Below are 27,520 nucleotides of genomic sequence, written 5' to 3'. Positions count from 1 at the left end.
CAGAATTGAAATTTTCTGTTCTTTGGCCAACATCCCCCCAGACCCAACCCTAGGTCCCCTTAACCATTCTTCTACTCTCTGCTTCTCTCAAGTCAGGATACATTTTTATACACAGGAGCTCATGCAGAATTTGTGTCAGGTTTGTTCCGCTTAACATAACGCCCTCCGACCTTCTATGTTGTTGCAAATTACAGGAAGATTTTACAAACCATGTATTTTGTGAAGTCTAACTAGGTCACACACTGAATTAAACTAAACCCCTGGCAGACTGCATACTAGGATCTTCCTACAGAGCCCCACTGTAGCGCTGCACTTTGCTTTCATGCTGAAAGCTTTCATCAACGGCTACAACAGGGAGCTTTGTGAAAGCTGCTATTGTCGCCATATACACAGCCAGGAGGGCTCTGCTGAGCTCCATGTGAGAAATTGTGTTGTATATGTGGTACACAGTCTCTATGAAAACCTCACCATGAGTAAAGATGGGATGCAAGGGATGCCTAGTATTTTCCTCTGGGTGTTAAAGGTGCTTTGTCGGACTGTATAGTACAATGCAGAGAGCTTTGAACTGATGATGGCTAAAGCTTGGCCACAAGAGCACTTTGCACCACTCTGCTGTTACACTTCCTCTCTCTCGTGCTTTGCATTGAAACAAACCAGTAATGGTTAGTTGGATGCTGGATGAAACTACTTAATGCAGGCTACACAACTAGACTTTAATTTCCATAAGGAGCAAAGAAGCCCCAGTTCTTTAAATTAGTTCAAGGTCTCACTAAACTCAAACCCATTTTCTAGTTTGTTCTTCTCTTGTCTTAATCTGGTGGATGGGTGGCAGATGAGTGGGAGAGTAAATGAATAGATTGATGGATGGATAGGATGGATGGATGGATAAATGGGTGAGTAGATAAGTAGGTGGGTACATGAACTGGTACATGGATGGATAGATAGGGGAGAGAAGGAGAAACAGATATGCATGACAGTGCTTATTAATCAATTGAAACAAGTAAAAATTAAAATTAATTAAATGAGGAGTTGGGAATTTAGCTCAGTGGTAGAGCGCTTGCCTAGCAAGTGCAAGGCCCTGGGTTCGGTCCCCAGCTCTGAAAAAAAGAAAAAGAAAAAAATCAATTAAATTACGCTTAGCATTTCTTACTCTGCGATAAGGAGTTTTGCTGCAGATTCCAAGTGTTTGGCTACTTTCCTAAGTACCTTCATGTGGGAGAGAGCATGTAACACTCATTTCTGCACAAACAAGCTAGGAACAATAGAAATACCTCATCTTGTGCACTGTCGTCTCCTTCAGCCTTTCCTTTCTCATCCACTGTTGGTTGAAGCTCCTCAGCAACCTGGTCCAATTCCTCACCATTCTCTTCGTCAGTGCCACCATTTACCCGAGAGGGACTTGCCTTCTTCTCCCCTTGGTCTGGGATTCCCTCCTCCTCCTCAGGGGCATCGGCTACTTTACTCCCCGCTCTGTGTTCAGCCTCACCATTCATTGCTGAAAAGTCTTCCTTCTGGTTGGCATCTTTGCTTGTTTTCTCTCCATCTTCTTCCTCATCAACTATTTCTGCTGGCCTCTTGAGAAGCAAAAGAAACAATGGGTAAAAGGAGTGTAACAGGGCTCTTCCATCGAATACCATAGAACTGTGGCCGGTACATTACAGTCTAGGAAAGTCTCCTCACAACTGCAGAACAGTGTACAGGGTGTCCAGCATTTATGTCCACTGATCATCTGCCACAGACAGCCCTTACAATCTTCATTGGGGGAGCCCGTGAGTCTGGGCTTGCTCCATCCTATAGGAAAGACAAGGAACCCTGGCGTAGTCCTGATGGCTGAGCTACAGTCTGAGCTACGCTTTGGTTCCAGCTCATATGATGGCAGACAGGAAATCTAACAGCAGGGTCCTGGAACAATGGCTGCCTATATAATGACCCACAGGAACAAGTCAGGCTATGGCATCAGTCTGTGGGGACTGTCTATCCAGCACACAGAAGAGGGAATTGTACCAGGATGTAAACTGAGTTTTTCTAGTGTTGTTTAGTTTTCTATATAATGGCTCAGAGTTGAGAACTTATCCGTAGGTGGAAAATATTAAGTTCTCTAAACTTATATAAAGTTTATATATGGTTAATGGTGCCCAATTCCTGTCAGAGGTCTATTTTTCTACTTCTAGTTTGCCTATATGATATTAAACGTGTAGTTAAAAATCAAGAAAGAATGTAGTCTTCCTCAGGGACTGGAAAAACCACAGCATGTATTTTCATACCAAGGTTCAAGTCAAACCCCAGCACTCAGCACTAGCTGATATTCTGACCAGGAAGGAAGTTCATAGGAGGCAAATACCAGGCAGAAACCAGAGCTGGGAAAGGTGTGGATCCAGTGACTGAGGATGAGCAACACTCAGTCTCCTTTGGAGACATAGCAGCTTCCATTGCCTCCCCACCTCATCTCACCTCTCTCAAAAGAGAGCAAATACTGAGTCACTGAGAGTCATCCTGGTACCTTGAAGCCATAAAGAGCCATTGGGAAAGGAGAAGGCAACATTGTCATCAAAACAAAAAGTCAAATGTGGCGGCCCATGCCTATAATCCCAGCACTCAGGGAGTAGAGGCAGAAGGATCACTAAAAGTTTCCAGGAAGCCTGACTTACATAACCAGTTCTAGGCCATTGAGAGCTACATAGCAAGACCTAACTCAGAAAACATAAATTAAACTAATAATAGTAATAGTAATAGTAATAGTAACAGTAGTAGTAGTAGTAGTAATAAAATAGAAGATGTAGCATGTGAAAATGACTGTTTCTATACATTAACAATGAATAAACTGAAGAGGAAATTACTAACAAAATTCCATTACAAAAACATTAAAAAGAAAAAATAGTTACAAATTAAATGAATCAAAAAGATGGAAAACTTGTACATAATGAAAAACACCATGAAATTTAAAAAATGGGGATACTAAAGAATGCAAGTATGTTCCACACTCATGAGCTCAAGATAGCAATGCCCCCAACACAATCTACTGAGTCAGAGACCTCTCAATGGTACAAAAGCCATCACAGAGCACTTCCACGGAACCCCTCAGAAGTTCCCTCGGGTACACTTCTTGTCCTGATGATGTGAATGAGAAAAATACTGACACTCTCAGTGCTCATGATACCACACAGCAGGATACCAAGATGGGTGAGCGGTGAGCCCAGAAAATCTGGCTCAAAGTTCTGATGTCCCCCTTTAAACAGAATCATAAAATAGGACTGTATCCCTCACTTTGATGCTACCTGGGGGACACTCATGTGCCTTTCTAGTGGCCAGGGCAAGTGACCTCTACACCATGCCTCACTGATTAAACTGTTTAAAGAATTAGTAACTTACTAAAGCTCAAAGCACACATTGCACCTCACATAATAATAGTAGGAGACTTCAACACCCCACTCTCATCAATGGACAGATCATGGAAACAGAAATTAAACAGAGACTTAGACAAACTAACAGAAGTTATGATAAAAATGCGGATGCTTCACTCCTTTAAAGGGGGAACAAGAATACCCTTAGGAGGGGATAGGAAGGCAAAGTTTAGAACAGAGACTGAAGGAACACCCATTCAGAGCCTGCCCCACATGTGGCCCATACATATACAGCCACCCAATTAGACAAGATGGATGAAGCAAAGAGGTGCAGGTTGACAGGAACTGGATGTATATCTCTCCTGAGAGACACAGCCAGAATATGGCAAATATATAGGCGAATGCCAGCAACAAACCACTAAACTGAGAACTGGACCCCCATTTGAAAGAACTGAAAGAGCTGAAGGGGCTTGAGACCCCATAAGAACAACAATGCCAAGCAACCAGAGCTTCCAGGGACTAAGCCACTACCCAAAGACTATACATGGACTGACCCTGTGCTCCAACTGCATAGGTAGCAATAAAGAGCCTAGGAGGGGCACCAGTGGAAGGGGAAGCCCTTGGCCCTGCCAAGGCTGGACCCCTAGGGATTGTTGTGGGGGAGGGCAGTAATGGGAGGAGGATGGGGAGGGGAACACCCATATAGAAGGGGAGGGAGAGGGGTTAGGGGGATGTTGGCCTGGAAACCAGGAAAGGGAATAACATTTGAAATGCAAATAAAAAATACCCAATTTAATAAAGATGGAAAAAATAATTAGTAACCTGAAGCCATTCTCAGAGACTTCCAATAAGATCAAGGGGTGGGCATTACAAGGACTCCTGGGCAGAGTTGTTCAGAGTTCTGAATAGAAATCCAGAAACTCTACAGTGCTAATAGCTGAGAAGAGTTGGGTTCTTTCAAAATTTCTCAGACAATAAAATAATTGTACACCAGTAGCTTAAAAACTATTTCATGTGCACTGTTTGTGAGTTTGCTTCAGATGGGGCATATTTTAAGCCTAGGCTGACCTGTGCTGACAACACTTCACTATATCATCAACCCCACCATCCAGGGTCAAGGGCAGCCTTGACCCACTTCATCACCAGGGGTAACTTTCTACCTTGGGGCCTCAGTACAATCCTCCTTACATGGGGAGGGAAGTGTCTAGATAACATATTCATTAAAAATAGAGGGAATGCTCCTAATGTAATTGTTTTCACATGTAAATGCAGCTGTTGCTTCTCCAATTGCATACTAAAGTCTGTTGAGATGATTGCATGTGGGGGCGGGGAAGAGACCTGTTACCCTGATGTCTGGATTTGTAACTAATAATTAATTATAAATAAGAACATGATCCCTTTTTTAGATTGTTTTTCCTCCTCTTAGCCTGAACCTCTCTCTTTGACTAATTCCCAAATGTTTATTTTTCCCTCTTTACAGAGGGCGGGTGGGCTCCCCGATGTCTTAGCATCTAGTTCTAAACATGCACTCTGACCCCTGTCATCATGTCCGGCGCTGCTGTCATCAGCATTATGCTATTATCTTCTCCTTTCCATCAGACTCCCCAGCACAGCTGCTTAGTGATCACTAAATAAAGACAGAGCTGCATAGCACGACTTAAAAAGATGCAAGGTTGTGATACGGAAATAGCAATTTCATCAATTTAAATGAGATGGGAACATTAGTTAAGAGGCTTATAATCCTTTAAAATAGCCAGAGTCTGGAATAAAACTTACTATTACCATGACACTGCCATTCAGAGGGGAGGGGAGACAAAACGCTAAACAAAACCCACTGATCTGACAGATCTGTAATAAATAAGTAAAAAGCAATATGCTTTTTTATATAAATCCCTTTAAAGCATATATTAAATTATTAAAGATGTTTCTAGTATATACATCAATCCATTCCAGAAAGAACTCCCAGCTTTACACACATACACACACACACACACACACACACACACACACACACACACACACCCAAGAGCTAAAATCCAAACTGTGATAAGGTCCCTCAAAGAAAGATATCCTCCTCTACATGGCGGTAGTTGTCCAGGGCCTCCTTGTATAGCTGTTTCATTGCACAAAGGGTATCTAATCCCTGGTTCACCCTGAGAAACACATTCACCATATTCTCAGAAAGTTTCCAGTCCCCTCTGAAGGTGAAGATGGCTCAGGCCTCAGAGGATTGCAGCCAGACTGTGGATCAAGTGGACCAGGCCACCAGACAGAAGAACTGGGAAGATCGAAGTAGGCTCAAAACCCCAGGAAATCACATAATTGAGAATGGCAGGCATTGAAGCCAGCTCCAGGCCATGGTCTGCCGGTCCTGGAACATGTAACCATGCCACCCCACTAAGAGGACTGTAACAACCGGTCGTGGAGCATAAAAACCTAGAGATCTCCATGCTGATGAGGTATCTAGATAGGCCCTGAGTACTTAACCAATGAGCTTCCCTTCCTGAGCATTCTTCCCCACAAAGGGTATTTAATCCCTGGTTCACCCTAAGAAAGACATATGCATTCACATCCGCCATGAATAAAGCAGTTTGAACAAGCAAAGACCATCTCCTTTAACAAGAATCTGCTAAATCTGGAGGCCTTCTCTCTTCCAGCCCCTCCATACTCTTGGCACTCACTCAGAACTAAACCAGATTCTGCCCCATTCTAGATGCAGCCATCCTCTTCCTGCCCAGTGCACAGGCAAAGGGCAGACTTGAGGACCAACTTTCTAAACTCTTGGACATCCCCAGTGGCATCTGGGCATGCAGGAGATTGAGAACCACATCCATCCATCCCAGATCTTACTGTTTCTCACCAGGAAGAACATGTGCTGGGACCCCTATCTCGTACTGCATTCTTCCTTCCTGGAGTGGCCTGCTGGAGGCACTTGACCATTCCAACAAGGCAGACATGCAGCCAATACTGGACCAAGTTCATACATCGAGGACCAAGAGAGTAAGCTGGCTGCAACATATGTTTGGGTGGCTTCCTCCACTTTTCTTGCCATTGAGAGTTGTCTGATAAAAATCTCTAGTATAGGGCTGGGGGTATAGCTCAGTTGGTAAAGCTCTTGCCTAGTGTGCTCAAAACCCTGGTTTCAAACAATAAAATTAGATGTAGTGGAGGGTGTGGTGACATATGCTTCTAATCCCAGCACTCAGGAGGTAAAGGCACAAGGATCAGAAGTTCAAGGTCATCCTCAACTACATAGTAAATTTGAGGTCAACTTGGAATATATGAAACTTCGTCTCAAAAAACAGACAGAGAGGGATACAGAGCTTGCACTATTATATGAACAAAATCATTTTCTAAGGGTTCACATAGAACTGTACACTTTTTCATTCACACAAAGACCAAGAGTGGCTTTTAGATCAAGATACTTGGGACAAGATGCTCAATGGGTAGAAGTGATTGCTGCCAAGCCTGAGGACTTAAGTCTCCTGGAATCCATACGGTAGAAGGACATAACTGACTCCCACGAGTGGTTTTCTGATCTCCACACATGTACTACAACACATACACACAAATAATTTTAAGATGTAATGAAAAATAGATTAAGTCAGTAAGTGGCTAAAATGAAAAGTGAGGTGTGACTTAAGGTCCACTGGGATGGTTAGGTACAATTTTCATAAGCTAATACGCCTCCCTCTCCCCAGCACCAACTAGTCATATGCTTTTGGCAACAAAGTAACAATCTAAAAGCATACTTGTTTCCAAACTGCTGTCTGCTTCCTAAAGCAGTGGAGATGTTCTCCAGGAGACAATAGCAAAAGTTGCTTCCTGAAATCAACAGCAGCTCTTGGGTAACACATTGTTCCACATTGGTGTGGCCCCAGGCAGCATGCTGTTATCCTCAAAGCATTTTTCATTTCACTTCCCAACAGGTGAACATGATGATTGCCAAGGCAGAGAAGGAAACAGAGGCAAAGTGTCCCAACTTTCTAGGACCAGAGATGACACCTTTCAACATCATAAAAGAAAAAGAAACAAGTTCTCTCTGAAGACAGCCCTAGAGCTCCCGTCTCTGCTTCTGCCCAGCTTCTCCCTGGTGATGCCTTTTACAAATGCAGGCATTAAACGCTGACTCCACCCCCTCACTCTATTACCACTGTGATCTCTTGGGTAGCATGAAATCAGAGATACACCCTGTTTTCTCACAGTTTCAGACTAAACTGTGTCTCTGGCCTCCCTCTGCAACTCATAAACTGTTGTAAGCCCCCAGACCTCAGAAAATGACTATACTCAGGGAAAGTCTCTAAAGAAGTGACCAAGTCACAGCAAGGAAATTTGTGGTCCTGAACCCATGTAACAAGTGTCCCTAAAGAAAGAGGTCATTGCAGAGACAGAGGGAAGTCTGAGCGAAGACAGGGGGACAATCATCTGCAAGCCCAAGAGAGAAGCATCAGGACGTCCTGACCATTATTATCCTGATCAAAGTCTTGCAGCCCTCAGAACAGAAAGAGAACAGATTACTGATTCTGGCTGCTTGAGCCACTCCCACTGTGGTTCTTTGTGGTAGCAGCCCTCATCTACTCATCCACTACCCAAGTACTCCCTTCCCTACACACACACACACACACACACACACACACACACACACAGAGAGAGAGAGAGAGAGAGAGAGAGAGAGAGAGAGAGAGAGAGAGAGAGAGAGAGAGAGAGGTGATCCTTAATGGAGAAGGATAAATGGAGCCTTTTCCCAGATTGAAATTTGATGTGAGGAGAATCCTCTGAGGACAAAACACACAAAAAACCCTTCTCCCACTCCCCTGTGCAACCAGTATCCAAGTTGTTCTTATGTCTGTGCATGGACAGTGCGCTTTTCCCATAATTAGCACAGCTGCCCCATAACGCTGCCTGGCTCGTGGTGGAATCGCTTACTGCTAGGCCCCCTCTCCATGTATTGATTCCTTTGGGATTCTCTGACCCTCTAGTTGCAGGTCATACAAAGTTAGTGAACACAAATTGCTACCCAAAAAAAAAAAAAAAGCCTCTCCCTACCTCCATAATACTGGCATGAATATGGAATGATGGGAGAAATGTCAACTCCTCGGTGGAGACCCCTGGAAATCATTCGAGAGGCCTTCTCTTCTTCGTCTCTAAGCCCACTGTGGCAGACAAGGATGTTCATAGTTGTTAATGAGTAAAGGGGTAACAATCGCCTTGGGAAAGCACTGATGAAGAGGAGGGAGACATACAGCTCTCTCCTGATGCCTGGTGTCACATTCTATGCATCTCATATACATAATGGCATTCATATTAACCTTCAACAATGATTCGAGAATAATAGTTATTGTCCTAATTTGCAGATACAGATACAGAAGAAGACAGAATTCAGTAAATGTTCCCCACCACTTCCTGAGATGAAGAGTTTAGAGAGCAAAATAGAACTCCACTTTGAAGCAGTTACTTGCACAACTCGAGCATCAGGTTCCGAGTTGGAAGCCTTAGCACTCAGTACCAGGTAACACTTCCGCTGCTGACAGCATCCCTGATGGACCCATTGGACACTCCACCACGGAGTTCTAGACCACATGAGCAGCAAGCCTGGTCACAAATGTGTCACATTCAAACAGGCATTCTAGCTGTGATGACGCCTCTTTAAAAGAAAGTTACATTTTTATCCTAAAACTGTCAGCCCACTGGTTGGGATCTGTAGAAAAATAAAAGGGATGACTGTAGATGGGATAATTTGGGGTCAGGAACACAGACTTGCGAGTGCAGTGACTTGGAAAGAGTTTTACCCATAATCGTGTCCTCTACCTAACACTTACATCAAATTTTAGTCAGTTTATGACTCAACTTTTCAGAAAACAGGATTTCCTATAGAAATTGTTTCTCCCAGGGGTATGCATATCCCAAAATTTCATGGCGAGCTCATACCTCTGAGTAATCGCACAATTCTATACATAAGGCTCAATTGCATTTCACTCGAGTTTAAAGATTTAGTCCTTCTACTCTCTTTGAAATGTGTATTACATAACTGTGAGTGCAGAACTCTATGGTCTCAGCCTTCCAGGCTCCTTGTCATTCACACAGAGCACCTGAAGTTAGTGGGTTAGATTAGTGTATACACTGTACACGTGTGTACAATCACAGACACCAGAGACCTTTAAACACAGAGCTCTGCATGTGAAAATCAACTTTTGCCTTTTAAAAAGCACATACACTAATATATATTGCATGAAATATAACATAATAAATCTTAGTATTACATTTAATATTGAGAAGCTAACACAGATTTCCTCTTTTACAGGACACCAGCATTTTGAGTACATGTTGCCCAGATCTGCCCATATCATATCTGACTATTTAGTTTCTCACACTCTGAGTAGGCACTTGATGTGTATGAAAAGTTGAGAAAAGTCTGGGGTTGTTATCACTGGCGACATCCTCATAACATTCAGGTTTAGGGCTGATTCCCAGCCCACTGAGAAAAACAAGTGCTCTCAGTCATTGTATTAGCATCTCATCTGTGAGCTATATCTTCAAGTGCAAAGATTTCAGCTATCTAAAATGCAGAGGTATTCTATCTAACTCCCCCTATCCTGAACAGCGTTCCCAACCTGACAACATGCCACTGGGGAAAACTGAAGAGCTGAATCAATAAACACGGAGAGACCAGCTGGGCTCCATGAGGACTGCAGAGGCAACGTGGAGATGTGTGCAGATTTGGTGCTCACTTTGGAATAGAAGGTATTTCTGTACTTCATGGCAGAGGCATTGGCAGTGAAAGTACAGAAATTATCATGCTTGTTTTTATTTCTGTTCCCATGGAAACTAAAATCATCTCCTACCAAGTTGAATGAGGTATTTGGAAATAATCAGTTTCAATTTTTCATGATAGCTAAGTATTGCTTTCTTGTTCTCGGCTTTCTGGCTTACTTTCATGGAAGAGGGGGACTGACATTGTCTGAGGGCACAAAGACCACAGAAATGATGATTATCTGAAGAGGCATGATCCCAAGGCCCAGATGAGGGTCGAGGCTGAGGCTGCCACTGGCCAGTAGATACTCACCTCGGCCCTGGAGAGCTCTGAGAGCTCCTGTAACCCCCATATTAAAATGTAGTTTACTGGAAGTATCTGGGTAGTGTGGAATTATGAAGTCATTATTGCTGGGAGAATATAGTAAGTTTTCTCATTTTAAAAGGAAATGTTGGTTTTCTTTCATTTTCACGGAATCCCCTACAGGCTACACTTTAATGTTTAACACCACTTCTCTCAATTAAACGTAAATCCACAAACACGAATTCACTAAGAGTCCAATGTCTGGTGAGCCCATGGAAGGTCAAGGGTCTTGCTTGTCCTCATTGTGATGCTATGTCTGGGATGCTCACGGCACCAGCAGGAACTTGATCCACCACATACCTGTGGCTGGAATACATAGAATGCCAATGAACTCGTGGTTCTAATTCCTTTCATTCTCAAAGGCTGAGTGGCCCTGTGCTCAGGCAGGAGACTGGGCCAATTATGGAAAAATCAGAAGCTCCCAATCACTCCACTGCCCTTCATGAAGGGTTCTAAGACAGCCATAAACCAGAAGCCAGCGCCTCTGACTCCTCCCGGGCCAACAGTGTCAGCAGCATGTGGTGTTTCCGTGGAAGAATGACTCTCTCTAATGAGAATTTTGTTTCTTCTGTAACAAAATAAAAGATTGAGTCCAGGTTCCCTTTGGATCTAATGTTTTACACGTAGTAAATGCAGTTGATTGAAGAGGAGTTGAGGTTATGTTACTGCATATGAAAACTGGGTACTTGTGGTAAAAAATTTAAAAAGCCGTACAACTGGTTCCCGCTTGGACGGCTCCACACTTTCCCGAGCTCCCTCTAACCTGGGCGGTCTGCGAGCCGTTCCAGCTGGGCACCCTGCCCTCATTCACAGCTCCATGCCATTTCACACTGCCAATGGCTACTCTCTAAGCCCAGCAGCAATCTCTCTACCCTAGGGCAGGTTGTTATCAGACCAGGCATACACATCCCAATCCTGTGACAGCAGGGTGCGTCTTGCCACCATACACTCTCTTGAACTCAAGTAGCCACACCACAAAATAACCTCTGATCCAACTGGTAAGATGTAATTTTCCCATCTAGACAGCACAAAATCCTGTACACACCCATCCCTTAAAAATGGTCATAGCCACCTGTATCTATGTGCAGAGAAGAATCTTAACATCTGTCGCCATGTTCTCCCCACTCCTTCCTCCTCCCTCCCTCTCTCTCTTTTCTAAGACTTTTCTCCCACCCATCTTCCTTCTCGTCCAATGACAGGCCTCGTTCTATCCTGTACCTGCCTTCACCTGCATAATGACATCAACCTAGATGTTTGTAGGCCCTGCCTCTTGCTGGCTTCCGGAAGAAGCTGCACGTAACTACTGATCTTCTCTGAGAAGCAGGTAGTCAGTGATAGACCAAGCCAGGAAATCTGAGGGTTCAGATGTCAAAACTCCTCTTTTCGGGATATTCTTCTGGGCTGGCTATAGAGTCTTTGAAATGGTACTGCATGCTGCAGACAAACAGGAGTCACGGGTGAAACTAACTACCCAAGGGGCTGGGCAGGCACTATAAAGTTAACTTGGGACAAGTGTGGGAGAACAGGGAGACTGGCTGAAAAATATGTGGCATGCCAAACCCATGGAGGCACAGTATACTCCAGGTTGGCCACTAACTACCTCCTGGGGAATCCAGCCATAGGCCATCAGCTCCCCATTCTACCTCTTAGTGAATCCAGTCATCGACCATCAGCTCTCCATCCTAACTCCTGGGGAATCTGGTCATAGACTATCAGCTCCCCATCCTACCTCTTGGGGAATCCAGTCACAGACCAGCTCTCTATCCCTAGTGTAGATTAAATGAAGACAGTTTAGGATGAAAGTGACTTGTGGTTGAACACCCTAAATTGAATATCATGCTTTGTTCGGCCCCCTCACATCTTCAAAATGTTCCTCCAAAGTATCAGTAAAAGGAATTTTTAAAGGAATTCAGCCATAAAAATTAAATAATAGCAACAAAAATTGGGATGTAATAATGTCAATGATTGTATGTCCAAAAAAGATTAGATGTAAGAAAACTCAAATATGCAAAAGGGGAAGGTAAATAATGGGTGTACATGGCCTGGTACCAAAGCCAATGAGAATAAGTCTCTCTGTAAGAATCCAAAGTCCCCTTTTCACAGTGAAACCATAACTGCTCAGCGCCAGGGTCACACTAACAAAGCAAACACCTAAGGTGAGTACTCAGAAAAATCAGAAGAGCAATGCTAAAACTGAATAAAAAAATTGAGAGGTTCTTTCTGTAAATACTACAAGCCAAGCACACTGCCCTGGGCTTCTCCTTCTGGCAAACTCTGCCTGTGTAATGTCCTTAGGATTCAAAAAAAAAAGTCTATCTAGCACCAAAGCAAGTCAAAACAGAAAGACCAAGAGTAAACCTCCTAAGAACCACACTAGAAAAATGAAGTTTGAAACAGTAGAACATCAGTATTTGGAGAAGGGAAGACATCACATCCATAAAACAAAAATAGTACACAGGGGAGATGGTGCAGTTGTTAGAGTGGCTATTTCACAAGCACGAGGACCAGATTCAGAGTCCTAGCAGCTACTTAATAGCCAGGTACATATGCATCATTAACCCTAGAATTGTGGTCAGGGGGACTCAGAGACTGGAGAATCCCTAAGGCTTAGTTATTCAAACTAATGTGCTCCAGGGTTAGTGAGACACCTTTGTTCAAAAAACAAAACAAAAACAAAAACAAAAACAAAGGCTAACAGTGATAAAGACACCCAAAATCAAACCTCTAGCTTACACACACACATGTTCCCATGTGTACATGCATACAATCAAGTACATACCACATATACATACACACATAGACAAAGTAGCGGAAAGGCCATTCAGAAGTACAAAAGTATCTAGAGGTTAACCACATGGCAGCCCAGGTGAGAATACCAATAGGTGGGGCCGAGAGTATCTAACAGGGAAAAGTCCCAGTAAGCACAAGGTGCTGAGCTCAGTCCCTGTCGGGTATATCTGTAGGTAAGACTTGCATTTTGTATATGTGATGAAACATATATAAGATACATACATGATATACTTGACTTTTTAAAAAGCTAAGAAATGATTCATAGAGATGCAGAGCAGAAAAGATGATTAGGACTTTGGTATAGTAGGATCTATGTACAAATACTGAAGTTCAAAAAGAAGATTATTAAAGAAATAACTCAACATTTCTTCCACAACTAGAATCAAATATTTCCTGAAGAGAAACACAATGAGTGGTCAGCAAGCAAGAAGGCCTACCCCAAGGAGTCTCCTTAGGAACTCTGAATACCAGGAACCAGGAAATGAGGCCAGCAATAGGGAACTGTTAATCACAGAAGTTCAGAAGGGCACAGTTATCAAAGTTCTCAACGGCCCTCCTGAGTGGGAACAAATTGAGCAGGGTTTTCAATGTCCTGAGAGAAGTCATGTGACCCTAGAATTTCACACATAGCCATACGGACAATCAAGTGTGAGTAGAGAAATCAAGGCTATTTTCAGATATGAAAAGCCTCTCACCGGGACTGTAGCTCAGTGGTAAAGCACTTGCCTTGTATGCACAAGGCCATGGGTTCAAAAGGTCTCTCCCACACACTATGCCGCCCATGGAGTGTTTCTCTGGCTAAAGGAAAATTGATTACACCTTCATTTTGTGTAGAGAACTTTCCTATAATAATGGAGTAGTCAAGAAAAAAAGACATGGAATCCAAATACCAGGCCCCATACACTGGAAGGACAAAAAATTCCCCCAAATAGTGATAAGAAAACACCAGGCCAGTCTGAGAGCACATGCAGGGACAGACTAAATAACTTCAGTGAGATCAGAGGGCTTGGAAAAGGGGACAAGAAAGACTGCAGAGTCGCAACTGTGCAGGACAGATCAGGAAGAGACAGACCCACAGCCTCGGCAACAGGTGCACAGGAAGCTAAGCAAGGGAAAAGCAATGGGTCATGGCCAAGCAAGGGAGACAGGAAGGTGACAGTGTAACTAGAGTCCACAAAAAGAGTCATCCAAGAGCAATGTATAGTGAGGATAGCCTGCAGAGCCAAAATTAAGCCAGCGAAAGCCATAAAATTTACTAGAAATAAGGGCAAAGGGCGTGCTTGTATATATGTGTTGACTTGTATGGCCAGGAGGGAGGAGGGAGGACAGAGGAAGGAGGCGGAGGACGGAGGAGCACTAGAATAACCAGCTCCCACAGTCATTGGGTAGAAGGTTTAGTAAACAAAACCCAAATTGTAAAAAGTAAAACCAAGAGATTAGTTGCATAATATTTGAGATGACAAGATTATTTTATGTATGTCTAAAGATAAAAATTATTAAAATTGCAACTAAAATGGCAACCTCATGTAAGACTGAAAGATCTCAGAGGTATTAAATTAGGGTATTATATATTTTAGAAAACTGTAAAATAAACTAATCAAAATTATTTACTCCAGGAATAGAAACAGAGATGGGGAGAGGTAAGGTGAGAAGGGGTGTGTGTGTGTGTGTGTGTGTGTGTGTGTGTGTTTGTTTTGTTTTTTGGGGGTTTTTTTTGTTTTTGTTTTTGCTATAACCCTTGTCAAAATGGTTGACTTGAAATATTGCATGCTGAACTTTGACTGAAATATATGTAAAATAAATAAATTGAAAAATAACATTTGCCATGCCTCCAATTAAAACAACAAAACAAAAATTGTCTGTTCCAGCATTCGGGATGGTAGTTTCTACACTATTTACAAAACAACTCAGCATAAGAACATTTTGAAATTCTCATTATTTTACTTTCAAATGAGTTATGCACTGGTGGAAAAGCTGTAGAACTACCTTGACCCTTGATCCATCCCATGCACCCAGTGATGACAGACGGTCAGTTACCTCGCTGTCTTCTGAGAAGCTAGCTGCATTTTAATGACACTTGTTAGCCTATGTCTCATAGGTAGAGGGCCTCTGGCTTCTGGTCCTTAATGACTAAGGGGAGTATACGAAATAAGCTCATTTTCTTGCCTCCTTACTTTCCATATCATGTTCTGAAGGCTCACAATGACACAGGTCACCAGTGCTGGGCATCCGCTAATCTGGTACTTATCCACCCTGGGTTAACTTAAAATATGCTTGCAGAAAAAATAAAAAATTTAGTCTGCTTTATTCTTATTAGACCTAAATTGTCCCCTAATAAAAGTGACTTGCTCTGGCCTTCCAAGATACATTGGCTTCTCCCATGAGCTTGGAAGCAGTGCTAGGGGCACCATTGTGACTGTTAGACTTTGAAACTCTCCACCAAGGGGCTGTGTTCCCCAGCTGGCAGCCCCTTTCCAGAGACTGTGAAGCCTTTAGGGGTAGAGCCTTGTTGCTGGGAGCTTTGAAAAGTTACAGCACTGGCCCAGGTTCTGGCCTTGCTCTCTAACTCCCAGTCTGTCACACACAACTGGAACTCCATTCTGCAGTCCACAATGGTGGGCTGGAGCCATGATATCAAATAGACACTTCTTCTCCTAAACTGTCTCTGACAGATGTCATGGTGATGGCAACAGAAAGTAGCTAGTCTGAATATTGAAAAGAATCCTATCTAGGGACAGAACCCAGACTCTGGGCTGGAATGCGCCATAGCGAGATACATACAAAGCAGCAGCGTGCCCCGTATGAGCGTGAGTGCTAGAGATGCCAGGACATGAAAACCCTGAGGCTCTGGTCCTCCGCAGTCAACATCCTAATCTTCCAGGCTCATGGATGCTAGCCAGGGTCAAAACCAAGTTGCTGCTCACAGCAAGCACAGCAGATGGAGCACTGGCAGAGGCTCAAAGCCTTTCCCACGTGGGACGGGGCCGCATGATAACCTCTCTGTGGTTTGCCTATCAGGAAAAGAGCTCCAGGCTTGGGGAACCCAAATCTTTTTTTAGTAGTTTTATTATGGAAAAAAAAATATGCAACATTAACTTTGCCTCCGCAGTTGACCTTACATGTGAGGAGCAATGGAGTTACATTTTTGCAGTGGGCAGTAAACCAGCCTGGGCTTTGGAGCCCAGGAGGCATTTCCCTTACTATTAGAGGACAATTGACAGGCCTGGCCTCCCCTCGCTATTGTCATTCGGGGCCACATAATTTTTGTTGGGAGGGTTCTTGTGTGTATTACAGGACCCTTGGCTGATACTCACAAGAATCCAATAATGTTCACTCAGTTTTGACAGCAAACATGTCCCCATAGATAGCATGATATCCCTCTAGAGACAAAAGGGTCTCCCTCCTGTGAGGGTGATGCTCCTAAAGGAAGTCACTGCCTTTGCTTTCCAGGGCATTCATTTTACAAACATCCTTGAGGAGACAGAGAGACGTGTGACGTGACGGTTCAGCGGGGTACAGTGCCGCTGCCAAGCATGAAGAACTTAATCCCTGGGGCCCACATGGGGAAACCAGTACACATACAGCACATGCACACACATACACGTATGTGTGTAAACTTGTGTATTTATCAATACTTACATATGTACATATATGTGTGTGTGCATGGAAAGTGAGGATGGTAAGGTCTACCTGCCGAGTGGTTACCACAGTTATTCAGATAAGAGCCATGCAGTTCTCAGCCTTAGCAGGTACCTGATGAAAGGCAGCTGCAATTTAATACAGACCATGGAGGGTTGCCTTCCTCAGAGCTGCTCTTATTGGTATGGAACTGATGACACTGGTGATAATCACTCCACACCCTACTGGCTTCACACACTGTTCAGATTAAAGCTATGCAGAAATGGCTCTGACACCGACCCTGGCACCTGGTGCCCACTGTGGAACAGACGCAACTGGAGATCCCAGCACTGTGTGGGACAGAGACCCCAGCACTGTGTGGGACAGAGACCCCAGCACTGTGTGGGACAGAGACCCCAGCACTGTGTGGGACAGAGACCCCAGCATGTGTGGGACAGAGACCCCAGCATGTGTGGGACAGAGACCCCAGCATGTGTGGGACAGAGACCCCAGCACTGTGTGGGACAGAGACCCCAGCATGTGTGGGACAGAGACCCCAGCACTGTGTGGGACAGAGACCCCAGCATGTGTGGGACAGAGACCCCAGCATGTGTGGGACAGAGACCCCAGCATGTGTGGGACAGAGACCCCAGCATGTGTGGGACAGAGACCCCAGCACTGTGTGGGACAACTGGAGATCCCAGCACTGTGTGGGACAGAGACCCCAGCATGTGTGGGACAGAGACCCCAGCACTGTGTGGGACAGAGACCCCAGCATGGACAGAGACCCCAGCATGTGTGGGACAGAGACCCCAGCACTGTGTGGGACAGAGACCCCAGCATGTGTGGGACAGAGACCCCAGCATGTGGGACAGAGACCCCAGCATGTGTGGGACAGAGACCCCCAGCATGTGTGGGACAGAGACCCCAGCACTGTGTGGGACAACTGGAGATCCCAGCACTGTGTGGGACAGAGACCCCAGCATGTGTGGGACAGAGACCCCAGCATGTGTGGGACAGAGACCCCAGCATGTGTGGGACAGAGACCCCAGCACTGTGTATGTGGGACAGAGACCCCAGCACTGTGTGGGACAGAGACCCCAGCACTGTGTGGGACAGAGACCCCAGCACTGTGTGGGACAGAGCATGAGGAGCCTCTGTCACCAGCGTCTTTCTTCCAGGTCGTCCTGCTCCTGGTGCTGTTCTTGCCCATTGGTTGTTTCTCTCTCTCTCCCCCGGTTGCATTTTTCTCAGTTATCTCCACATGTCCAATAAGAAACCCGACAGTGAGATACAAGGCTGATCCAGTGACATCAGAAATCCATTCTTCCTCCCCACACCCCTCTCTCCAAACCACATAACACCTAGGCAAACAGATGCCCCTTTACTGCACACATTGCTGAAGGAGTTTTGACTTTATAATATAAATTAGTCTTAGATTCTACAACTAATAAATTTTGTGTATACATGACTACTCTTCTTTGTCTGAAAATATATTTAATTATGGTTTCACAGAAGATTTAAAATTCTGTTTTTCCCCAGGGGAAAAAATAACTGCAACTGGGGTTTATGAAAAACGATTAGTGAGAGCAAATCCTAGAAAATAAATTGGATTTTTGAAATCTGTGAATTTTAGCACAACAGGCTTTTCACTGGGAGGAGTGTGTGCAGGAAGTATGGTGGAACAATCAAGCTTCCGTCTCACTGCCCCCTGATAAGGCAAATGCATGGGCCTGCTTGATTGTGACATTTGTTCTTACAACAGGAAATAGCACACTGTAGTCACGAGACGCATGGCAATTTCTAGTGACCTCTACCTTTCTCCAGAGTCTCACACTGAACCCCAACCCTCCAGTTACAGTTGTAATGATCATATTAAAAAATATAACAGCGAGCCCTTTAGTAATTTATTTACTTGGACACAGGTATCAATATTTTTTTTAAGTTCTCCAAACTATTTCAATATGGAGCCAAGCTTGCAGTAGCAAAGTAATCTAATGTGTACACTGGATAGTATGAGGTACAAAGGTTTGGTTAAACAGGCTGCTGCCTCATTTATAATCTTCTTTAGAATGCAGATGGATTCCTGTGTGTAAACTCATTTTGGTACATATAATGGGGGCTTTCAAAGGTTCCGTGTATTATTACTATGAACCCTATAAAGTCTTTCAGTGTAAAAAATAAAAAGGTGAAAGAAAGAAAAGTACCCTATAATTCACATAATGCTATTCCATTTTAATAAGGAATTACTGTAAACAAAAAAAAATGCGTGATAGGGTCTAGGGGGTTGGTCCAGTGGGTAAGAGCCCGCACAGCAAGCCCAAGGACCTGATTTCAGATGCTCAGAACCCCATGAAAAGCTAGGCAGCCCACATCTTTGACCCAGTACTGAGGAGGCAGAGAGTGATGCCAGGGGCTTGCCAGTCAGATAGTTCACCAAACCAGTGAACACCAGGTTCAATGAGAAATCCTGTCTCAAAAATAAGAGAGAGAAGATGCTTAATGTCTAACTCTGACCTACACATACTCAGACACACACACACACACACACACACACACACACACACACACACACACACACGGGCAGGGGGGGCGGAGTTGCACATATGCACACACATAAACATATGTATATGGCTTACTTCTTGAATTTAGCCAGAATTAACATGTCTCAATTTCTTCTGTTAGCACACCTGCCTGTAACACAAGTAAGTACATTGTTCCTTGCCTAGGAAAGGAAATTACTATACACATAGGAAACATTTGAGTTGTATTTATGTGAGCAACTTCATTACAAAAAAAGAAAAAAAGAAAAAGAAATCTAACCACAGAAATACTGAAGACCCTAAAGGAGAGAATATTATGACATTTTAAAAACACATTTTTTTAGAAAATGACTTTTTCCTAGATTAAAATTCCCAGCCAATGCTTCTGTTTTTCAACCAGACTTTGTCTATGAGCTTGTTGCTCACATCCAGCTCCCTCTGTTTTGTCCTGCTTATTAAGAACATACCATTTCCACATTAAGGAGAGGCAGGCGGATGCTTTCTGGAAGGTGCCAAGAAGTACTAGGGGTACTATGCCATACTTCGAAAGACCCCTTGGCACCCGCATGTATGGGGAGCAGGGGAATGTGGCTGTGACTGTTTAGAGGCATGAAGATTACCTGGTCCACTGGTACCTCAACCTGAGTGTCTTCATCTTCCTGAACTTCTGCTGCCCCCCTCGTTTCAGATCTCTCTTCTCCAGCTTTGAAAATGCCTTCATCTGTGGAGACAAACACATGTGAAAAAATCAAAATCCAATCGTGACATCGTGTGGCTGAAAGCTGACATTACAGTAAAATGCCTGAAGAGGGATAGATATATTTCAGTTCCTCTTACAGGGCTGGGATTTAACAGTCCTGGGTCCCAATCTTTACGCTTTAACTGAGAAGAGGTCCAGTAGCCAGAGTAAGGCTGCCTTTGCCTTGGGAGAGCAGATCCCAATGTGCGGAATGCTCACACATTGCTGCTGACTAGTGGCACCCCTAGGCAGAGATGGAAAAGCCCCCGGCTGGACCCCAGCCCCTCCTAGCCAACAATCAGGGGCAATGTTCCCTATTTTACACTACATTTAAGAGTTTCCATTTCGCTGAAGAATGCTATGCATTCAGTATACTGCAGGCAAACGATTCTCTCTATTCAGCAGAGGGAAGCATGTTTTTATTGCAACAGGTTCCTACACACAGAGGACTTTTGAATCCCTCAAAAAATCAGCATGATTTAGCTTTGCAGATTTCTATAGGATTTTCACAACCTATGGCTTTCCACTCTGACAACAGAAGAGACCTAAACCCCTAGGGATTTAGGCTAAGCTCCTGAAACTTGCTTCCCTTTGCAAAGCAGCAGTCTTTGTTGAAGAACTTTTAATGTCTCCCCTCGGGGGGCCTTCCCTTCTCCAGTCCCAGTAATCAAATCCTATAGCCATCTGTCATTCTGTCTGTCTGCTTGCTTCCAGACAGATTTAGTGCTTCAACCACCCTCACAGATGTCTTCTTTGTCTAATTTTTAAGGCTCTCCAGGGATGGGAATGTTACCTCCTTTACTGGTATTCTACTCCAGTGTTTGATTATCCCTGCAGCCTAGAAACTGTTCCTGTCTTTTTTCTTCTGTAACAAAGGCGTGGTTGTTAGAAAAATTACTTAACACATGCCACATGACACCACACATTGCTAAAGTTTCAAGGTCAACCTTAACTACATGCAAAATGTATGTGTGCATTGTTGAGGAATAATCAGACATAAAACACCAACACTATAGTCTAAGATATGAATGAGGTGTAGTTCCTAGGATGGGAGGTAGGTCACTGGTGAAGCACTCACTCACACATGGGATGTAATCTTCTCCCTGTGGCTGCTTACACCCCAATAAAGCAGAGAGACAGGGAAAGACACAGGGGAGGAAGAAGAAGGGCTTGGGATGGGATGGAAACTCAGGCATGGCTAACATTCCTGTCTTAGACTACAGAACTACAGAAGGGTGAGGTGGCAGATGCGATACACTGTATCCAAATGTACTCCAAATGCTGGGCTTACTTACAAAGAGACACCATAGGGAATACTCTAGAATTTATCGGTAACAGCAGAATTTGTTCTCAGAACTCACCCACAATGGCAATGTCTAATCTATCAAGCAGAACTATGAATGAATTGTTGATAGATATATTTTAGAAAAGGTATCCCACCAGACAGAGGTCAATCCCTGCCTGCTTGACGTCCCCTCCTTATGCACCACTGCTCCAGACGTTTTGTGGGTGTTTAGTTCCTTTCCGCACGGTCCTCTCTGAGCACAGGACACAACTGTATCATCTCCCTCCGAGGTTACATGTTCATGAAAAACAAGTGAGGCTGGGGATGGAGCTCAGTTAACAGAGTGTCTAGCATGTATACACGCGTGGGCTCCAGCTCAGTTAGCAGAGTGCCTAGCATGTATATAAGCATGGGCTCCATCCCCAAAAATGCACAAACTGCTCAAAATGATGAACACCTGTAATCCCAGCACTCAGAGGATGGAGGCAGACAGATCAGAAGTTCAAGATCATCTTTGGCTACACAGTGAATTTAAGGCCAGCCTGGGACATATGAGGTACTATCTCAATGTCAATAATATGATCAAACTGAAATGACCCTTGGATGGCAAGGATAAATCTTAAAAACAGACAGCAGAAATCAAGTCAGCAAAATCCACCTTGAGACAAGAGATATCATGGAGGTGTTTGTTTGGGTGGGGCTGGGGCTCATTTGTTAGTGAGTAGAGACACTGAAACTGTCTCCTCTGGCATCAGGAAAAGGACCGGAGTGGAGTCTACCAGAGTCAACAGAAACAAAGCCAGAAGGAAAGGAGAGAACCCACTGGGACACTAATTCATTCCCATTGTAAACGTTACTAAGGTGGCGGTGCTATACGTCCTGGTGGGACACGTGTTACTCATTTTGATACAACATGTACAGTTTGGGAACGTTAGAAGATGAGGGAAATGAGCCCCCTTCCAATACCTCATGGTCCAGAGACAGCTATCACCAACATCATCAACATTTTCCAGCACCTTCCTCCTCTTACTCTTTTTCTTCCTCTTCCTCTTCCTCTTCCTCTCTCTCTCTCTCTCTCTCTCTCTCTCTCTCTCTCTCTCTCTCCCTCTCTCTCTCTCTCTCTCTCTCTGTGTCTGTCTCTGAAACTTGAAATTTATGTCACTATGTACTTTAAAATTATATCATGAGCATTTATTTACCAAGACATTAAGTATTACTTGAAAACATCAAAATATGGTGAGACTGTGCCATAACTTATAAACACTACTAAATAATACAGATTAGATCTTTGAACAGGTAGGACACATTCTAAGAAGCTGACTGATGTGTAGCTGCACTGAGATTAGTAACGAGATGCCACTGTGGAGTTAGGAAGCAGATCATGGAGGCTCAGCCCACCGTGGAGGATCCCAGAGGCGAGTGCTACCTCCCTCTCTGTGTACAAAGCAGAAGCAAATATCTCTCTTCTAAATCCTTGTTTTCCAAGAGTAAGCCTGGAGCACTGTACACAGTAAGTTCACAGAGAACATTTATTGAAAGTAAGGCGAAAAACAAGCACTGGCTTACTCTCCTCACATGTCAATCCCCTGCCTGCTTGATGCCCCTCCTCATGTGCCACTGCTCCAGACATGTTTAGCTCCTGCTTTCCACACTGTTCTGAGCACAGGGCACAGTTGTATCCTCGCCCTCCCTCTACAGTTTCTCACTGAATGCACCCCCTGCCTCTTGCTTAAGGAAATCTCACCTTCTATCTCCCTCAGCGGCCCAGCTCTCACCATCTGAGTAATCCTGCCCTCAGGACCATCCTGTACCCTTGCCTTCATAATGTGCATCTCTCCTACTTCTCACTCCGCTGACAGAGCCTCCACCACGTCTGCCACAGCTCCATCCCCTGTCCTAGTTGATGTACATCAGTAATGTGTGCCCTGGGTTGTTTCCTAGCCTACATCACCACGGCCACTTCATGTTCTCCTCCCTGTCCTTACAGAAGTCCTGGTGACATCTAACCCTCAGCTCAAATCATATTCAAAGTTAATACTCTATAAAGATCACTCCAGTGCCACTCTGAGCACAGAGCTGAGCGAACCAGCCATTCCCTCCCAGGTACTCGTCATCTCAGTCTCTATTCATAAGTCAGTTTCCTTTATCAATTTCCACTCCTTACTCTGTTTTGGTCTCTGATGTTCTACAGATCCTTCAGGTAAATGCCACCACTTTTGTCTTTGCAACTCCTACTGCCACAATGGCTGCCTCCAAACAGGGTTTGAGAAAGCTAAACTGACAGCACCAAGTACTATGTAAACACCAAACTCTGGCCTACTAATGGTATCTATAATAGAACTTCAATGTGCATATACCTGTGGGGAAGATCAGGAGTCCATGTGGTCTTCAAAAAATAAATACACACACACACACACACACACACACACACAGAGAGAGAGAGAGAGAGAGAGAGAGAGAGAGAGAGAGAGACTCTTATATGTGTTCTGTGAAATTTTAGGTAAATAAACAATAATGTGACACCTTATGACTTTTTCAGATATCTTTATTGCTATTTAACCTCCTCACTTTTCTCTTCTATTTATTTCCTTAATCAAAGCTTCCCTCCCTCCCCCACCCCCCAACCCTTATTTCTTCCTTCAAGCCACTTCTACCCTGTTATTCTCCTCATGGTTTAAATGAACGCTTCCCTTCTGGGCTGAGCAGGCATGAGAATTCCCATTTGAAGTTGTCAGTCAGAATCATAATGACTAGAGGTCAGGGAGGGAAGTAACATTAGAAGTCACAAATGGAATGCAGTCAAAGACATGTAATGAAAGGGAAATAAAACTGAATGTTCTTCTAGTTTTAACTCTGCTGTGGATTTGTCTAAATGTGTGTGTGTGTGTGTGTGTGTGTGTGTGTGTGTGTGTGTGTGTAAGAGAAAAGAAGGCTGGAGGGAGGGAAAGTAGGATAAGTACATACAATGTAGTTGATAATGAAAGTGTATCATACAAATCAAAGTCCCATGGCTTCAGAATGGCTATTCTATCTATACAGAAGTTCACTGTGTAGACTTTAGGTTTTGCTACTCTCATGGCATGAGGGTTTTTGTTTTGTTTTGTTTTGTTTTGCTGTTGTTGTTGTTGTTACAAGTTCTCCAAAATAAATATTTAATTAAAAGACTTAAATAAAAATTATTTAATTTGGACTGGAGATATGGCTCAGTTTATACAAGCACAAGGACCTGAGATCACACTCCAGCACCCGTGTTAAACAGATAAGCAGGAGAGGGAAGAGGAGGAGGGAGGGGAGGCAGTGGCAGCAGCCAGGTATGGCAGACACAAGAGGATCCCCAGGGCTCACTACCCAGCTAGTTAGCCAAATCAGGGAGCTCCAGGTTCACTGAGGGACCCTGCCTCAATAAACAAGGGGGAAAATTATTGTGAGATGGTGAAGACAGCAGAGGTTACTCTCTGGTCTACACACACACACACACACACACACACACACACACAGTGCACCATTTAATTCATCCCACAGCCTAGAAACCCTCCAACATTGTTCTGTCACACCTTAGAACACAAGTTCCTCACCACGATGCAAAGAATTGGGCTTGGGTTGCCGTGCTGCATCCGAGCACATGTCATATAGTCCCCCTTTCCTGTACATACATACACTGACCTTCACCCGTTCCCAATAGAAACCCCACTACCATCATGTGGCTTTATACTTCCCACGCTCTCTGTCCCTTTTCACATGACGACTATTCCTTGCCATTCAGTTCTCAGAGAAGCATCTTTCGATGTGATGCCAGCAACCACAAGAGTGTCTCCTTCTCCTTCTCTGCCTGGTGCTCATATGTTTTCTGGCTTCCTGTCCTTCACTTCCTCCCAAAGTGGAGAGCAGGGGTGTGTCCACCTCACTTGATTATGCCTCTGTCAATGAATAGAACTCAGCACAGACATCAAAAAAGATTGTCGGAGAAACGATTGGACACTGAGTTATATCTATACATGTGAGGAGCCAAACACATTCATTTCATTCTCTGTTCTAATAGGCCTTTCTCCCAGGCTGGCCACACTTGGCAGTATAGAGTTTGACTAGAGATGGGGTAGAAGGAAAAAAGGACTCGAGGAACAAGAAGATCGAAGTGCAACCTAGACTAATAATTTGATAATAGATAAATCATTATGTTGAAGACTAAATAGTAGTCTCCCTGCACTTGTCCAGATGCCCACATCAGAATCCTGGGATACTGTGGCCACCTTACACTGTGTGAACATAGGAATAAGGCTTCACAGGCTGAGTCTGATGTGGATCCAAAGCAGTTACAAAGGTGCCTGAAGGTGAATGGGGAGCCAGAGAATGGACCAGAAAAGTGAAAGAGAACCCAGGTGCTCTGAGTGGCTCTGAACATAAAGGGAAGGAGACAGAGCCTCTGGGAACCAGAGGAGCCCACAGTGCAGTTCTCTTCTTGATTTTGAGCCCAGTGAGCTCTGTGTTGGAAGTCTGGTTTCTGGAACTATAGTACCCTCAGTGCTATTTTGGGCCAAGTATGGAGTCATTTGCTATAGCAGCCAGAGGTAGCTAATGCATCATAGGTCCAGAAATAATGGTCCAGAGAAAACAACCCCCTTCTACTCCAGCAGAAACCTGCTTTGCAAAGACAAGTGCAGGAAAAACCCACTACCACCACCCCGGTCTGCATCCCCTACCAAGGACACAGTGGGCAGAAAACCCTTCCCTGTGCCTCTGGTCCTTGCCTTTCTTCCCACAACAGTGTTTTGACCTGCCTTTCCCTGTCCCCTACAGCATGCAAATGTCATCACCACCAACACACAACTGCCAGAAGGGAAGATATTCAATATTGCGATGCTCCCTCTGCCTGAAACCTTTGTAATAAAAGCTGTTTGCTGAGAAACCGAGGAGCAGAATGAACTCAATACTGCTCTCATTCAATTACTACGCCGAGGAGCGGGCTCAATGCTCGGGTGCACACCACACCGAGTCCAGCTCTCATCGCTTCTCTTTGTATCATGAATGGCCATTTTAGTGCGTATTACACTGTAAACCAACAACAAACGCTCCAGGAAAAATAAAATGCTTCTGAATTATTCTTCACTTATCTCTTTCGAGTTTTCTTGCCTAAAACACAAAAACAGAGTTTCTGAGGTAGGAAATGCATCTCAGGGCTGTGTTCGACGTAAACATGAATCTGCTTTTCCTGATGAAATGGGTAAGGAACATTGCTGAGTCCCAGCTTCCAGTGTCCACAGCTGAGATGAGAGCTTTCCCCAACACAGGGCCCTTGGATTTCAGCGATCCTCAGATTTTAAAAAGTGGCTGTGACTCAGTCCTCCAGGCCAACAAGCTTTCTTCAACAGAGTGACTTTTTAACTACCTACTTATGTGTTTATGTTCTCTCTCTCTCTCTCTCTCTCTCTCTCTCTCTCTCTCTCTCTCTCTCGTGTGTGTGTGTGTGTGTGTGTGTGTGTGTGTGTGTGTGTGTGTGTGTGGTGACCGGGCATATGTATGTATAAAGGAGCACACACGTGCATATACAGAGGTGTAAAACCCTCTCTATTCCCCCCCCTCTCTCTCTCTCGCGTGTGTGTGTGTGTGTGTGTGTGTGTGTGTGTGTGTGCGTGCGTGCGTGCGTGCGTGTGCATCTCCTTGGTCCATCAACAGAATTATTTAAAATTATCTTAAATAGTATTAAAATATCCCACTTTAGTACATTTAATGCTCTAGACAAATTAAAATATCAGGATGAGTTAGAAGTAAAATAATATTCAGTCCTAAACATTTCATGAAAACCATAGGTATTTATTAACTAGAAGCTTTGGATGTGAGGAAAACTCTGGTGGCTGTGAACTTCCTTCCAATATACTATTACGATTGCCTGAGAAAGTGTTAAATTTTAACAAAATATTAAGTTTTAAATGATTCTTATTATTCCCAGTAGATTACTGGGACACTGTAGGGAAAGAACAGTTTCTGGCTTTGAATACATAAAGCAATACTCTAAGGCAAGACCCGTTCATAAGCAAATAGTCAATGCATCGCAGCAGTCAGCAGAGACAGAATTTAAATAAAATTTGCAAGACG

The 27,520-nt window shown here is 44.0% G+C and overlaps 1 protein-coding gene across 1 annotated transcript in view; it reads right to left on the bottom strand.

The window, feature by feature from the left end:
• The window catches only part of Dcdc2 (doublecortin domain containing 2), a 158,750-nt gene that overhangs the window by 7,577 nt on the left and 123,653 nt on the right, over window positions 1–27,520 (bottom strand). The window contains exons 8-9 of the mRNA XM_032885007.1: window positions 20,027–20,127; window positions 1,272–1,574 (exon numbers count right to left, since the gene is read on the bottom strand). Coding sequence (XP_032740898.1) covers window positions 1,272–1,574; window positions 20,027–20,127 — 404 coding nt within the window. The remainder of the gene's footprint in view (window positions 1–1,271; window positions 1,575–20,026; window positions 20,128–27,520) is intronic.

The sequence above is a fragment of the Rattus rattus genome, chromosome 14, assembly GCF_011064425.1.
Source record: "Rattus rattus isolate New Zealand chromosome 14, Rrattus_CSIRO_v1, whole genome shotgun sequence".
Classification (NCBI taxonomy): Eukaryota; Metazoa; Chordata; class Mammalia; order Rodentia; family Muridae; genus Rattus; species Rattus rattus.
The sequence above is the reverse complement of the archived record's forward strand: the minus strand, read 5'-3'. Positions and strand labels throughout refer to the sequence as shown.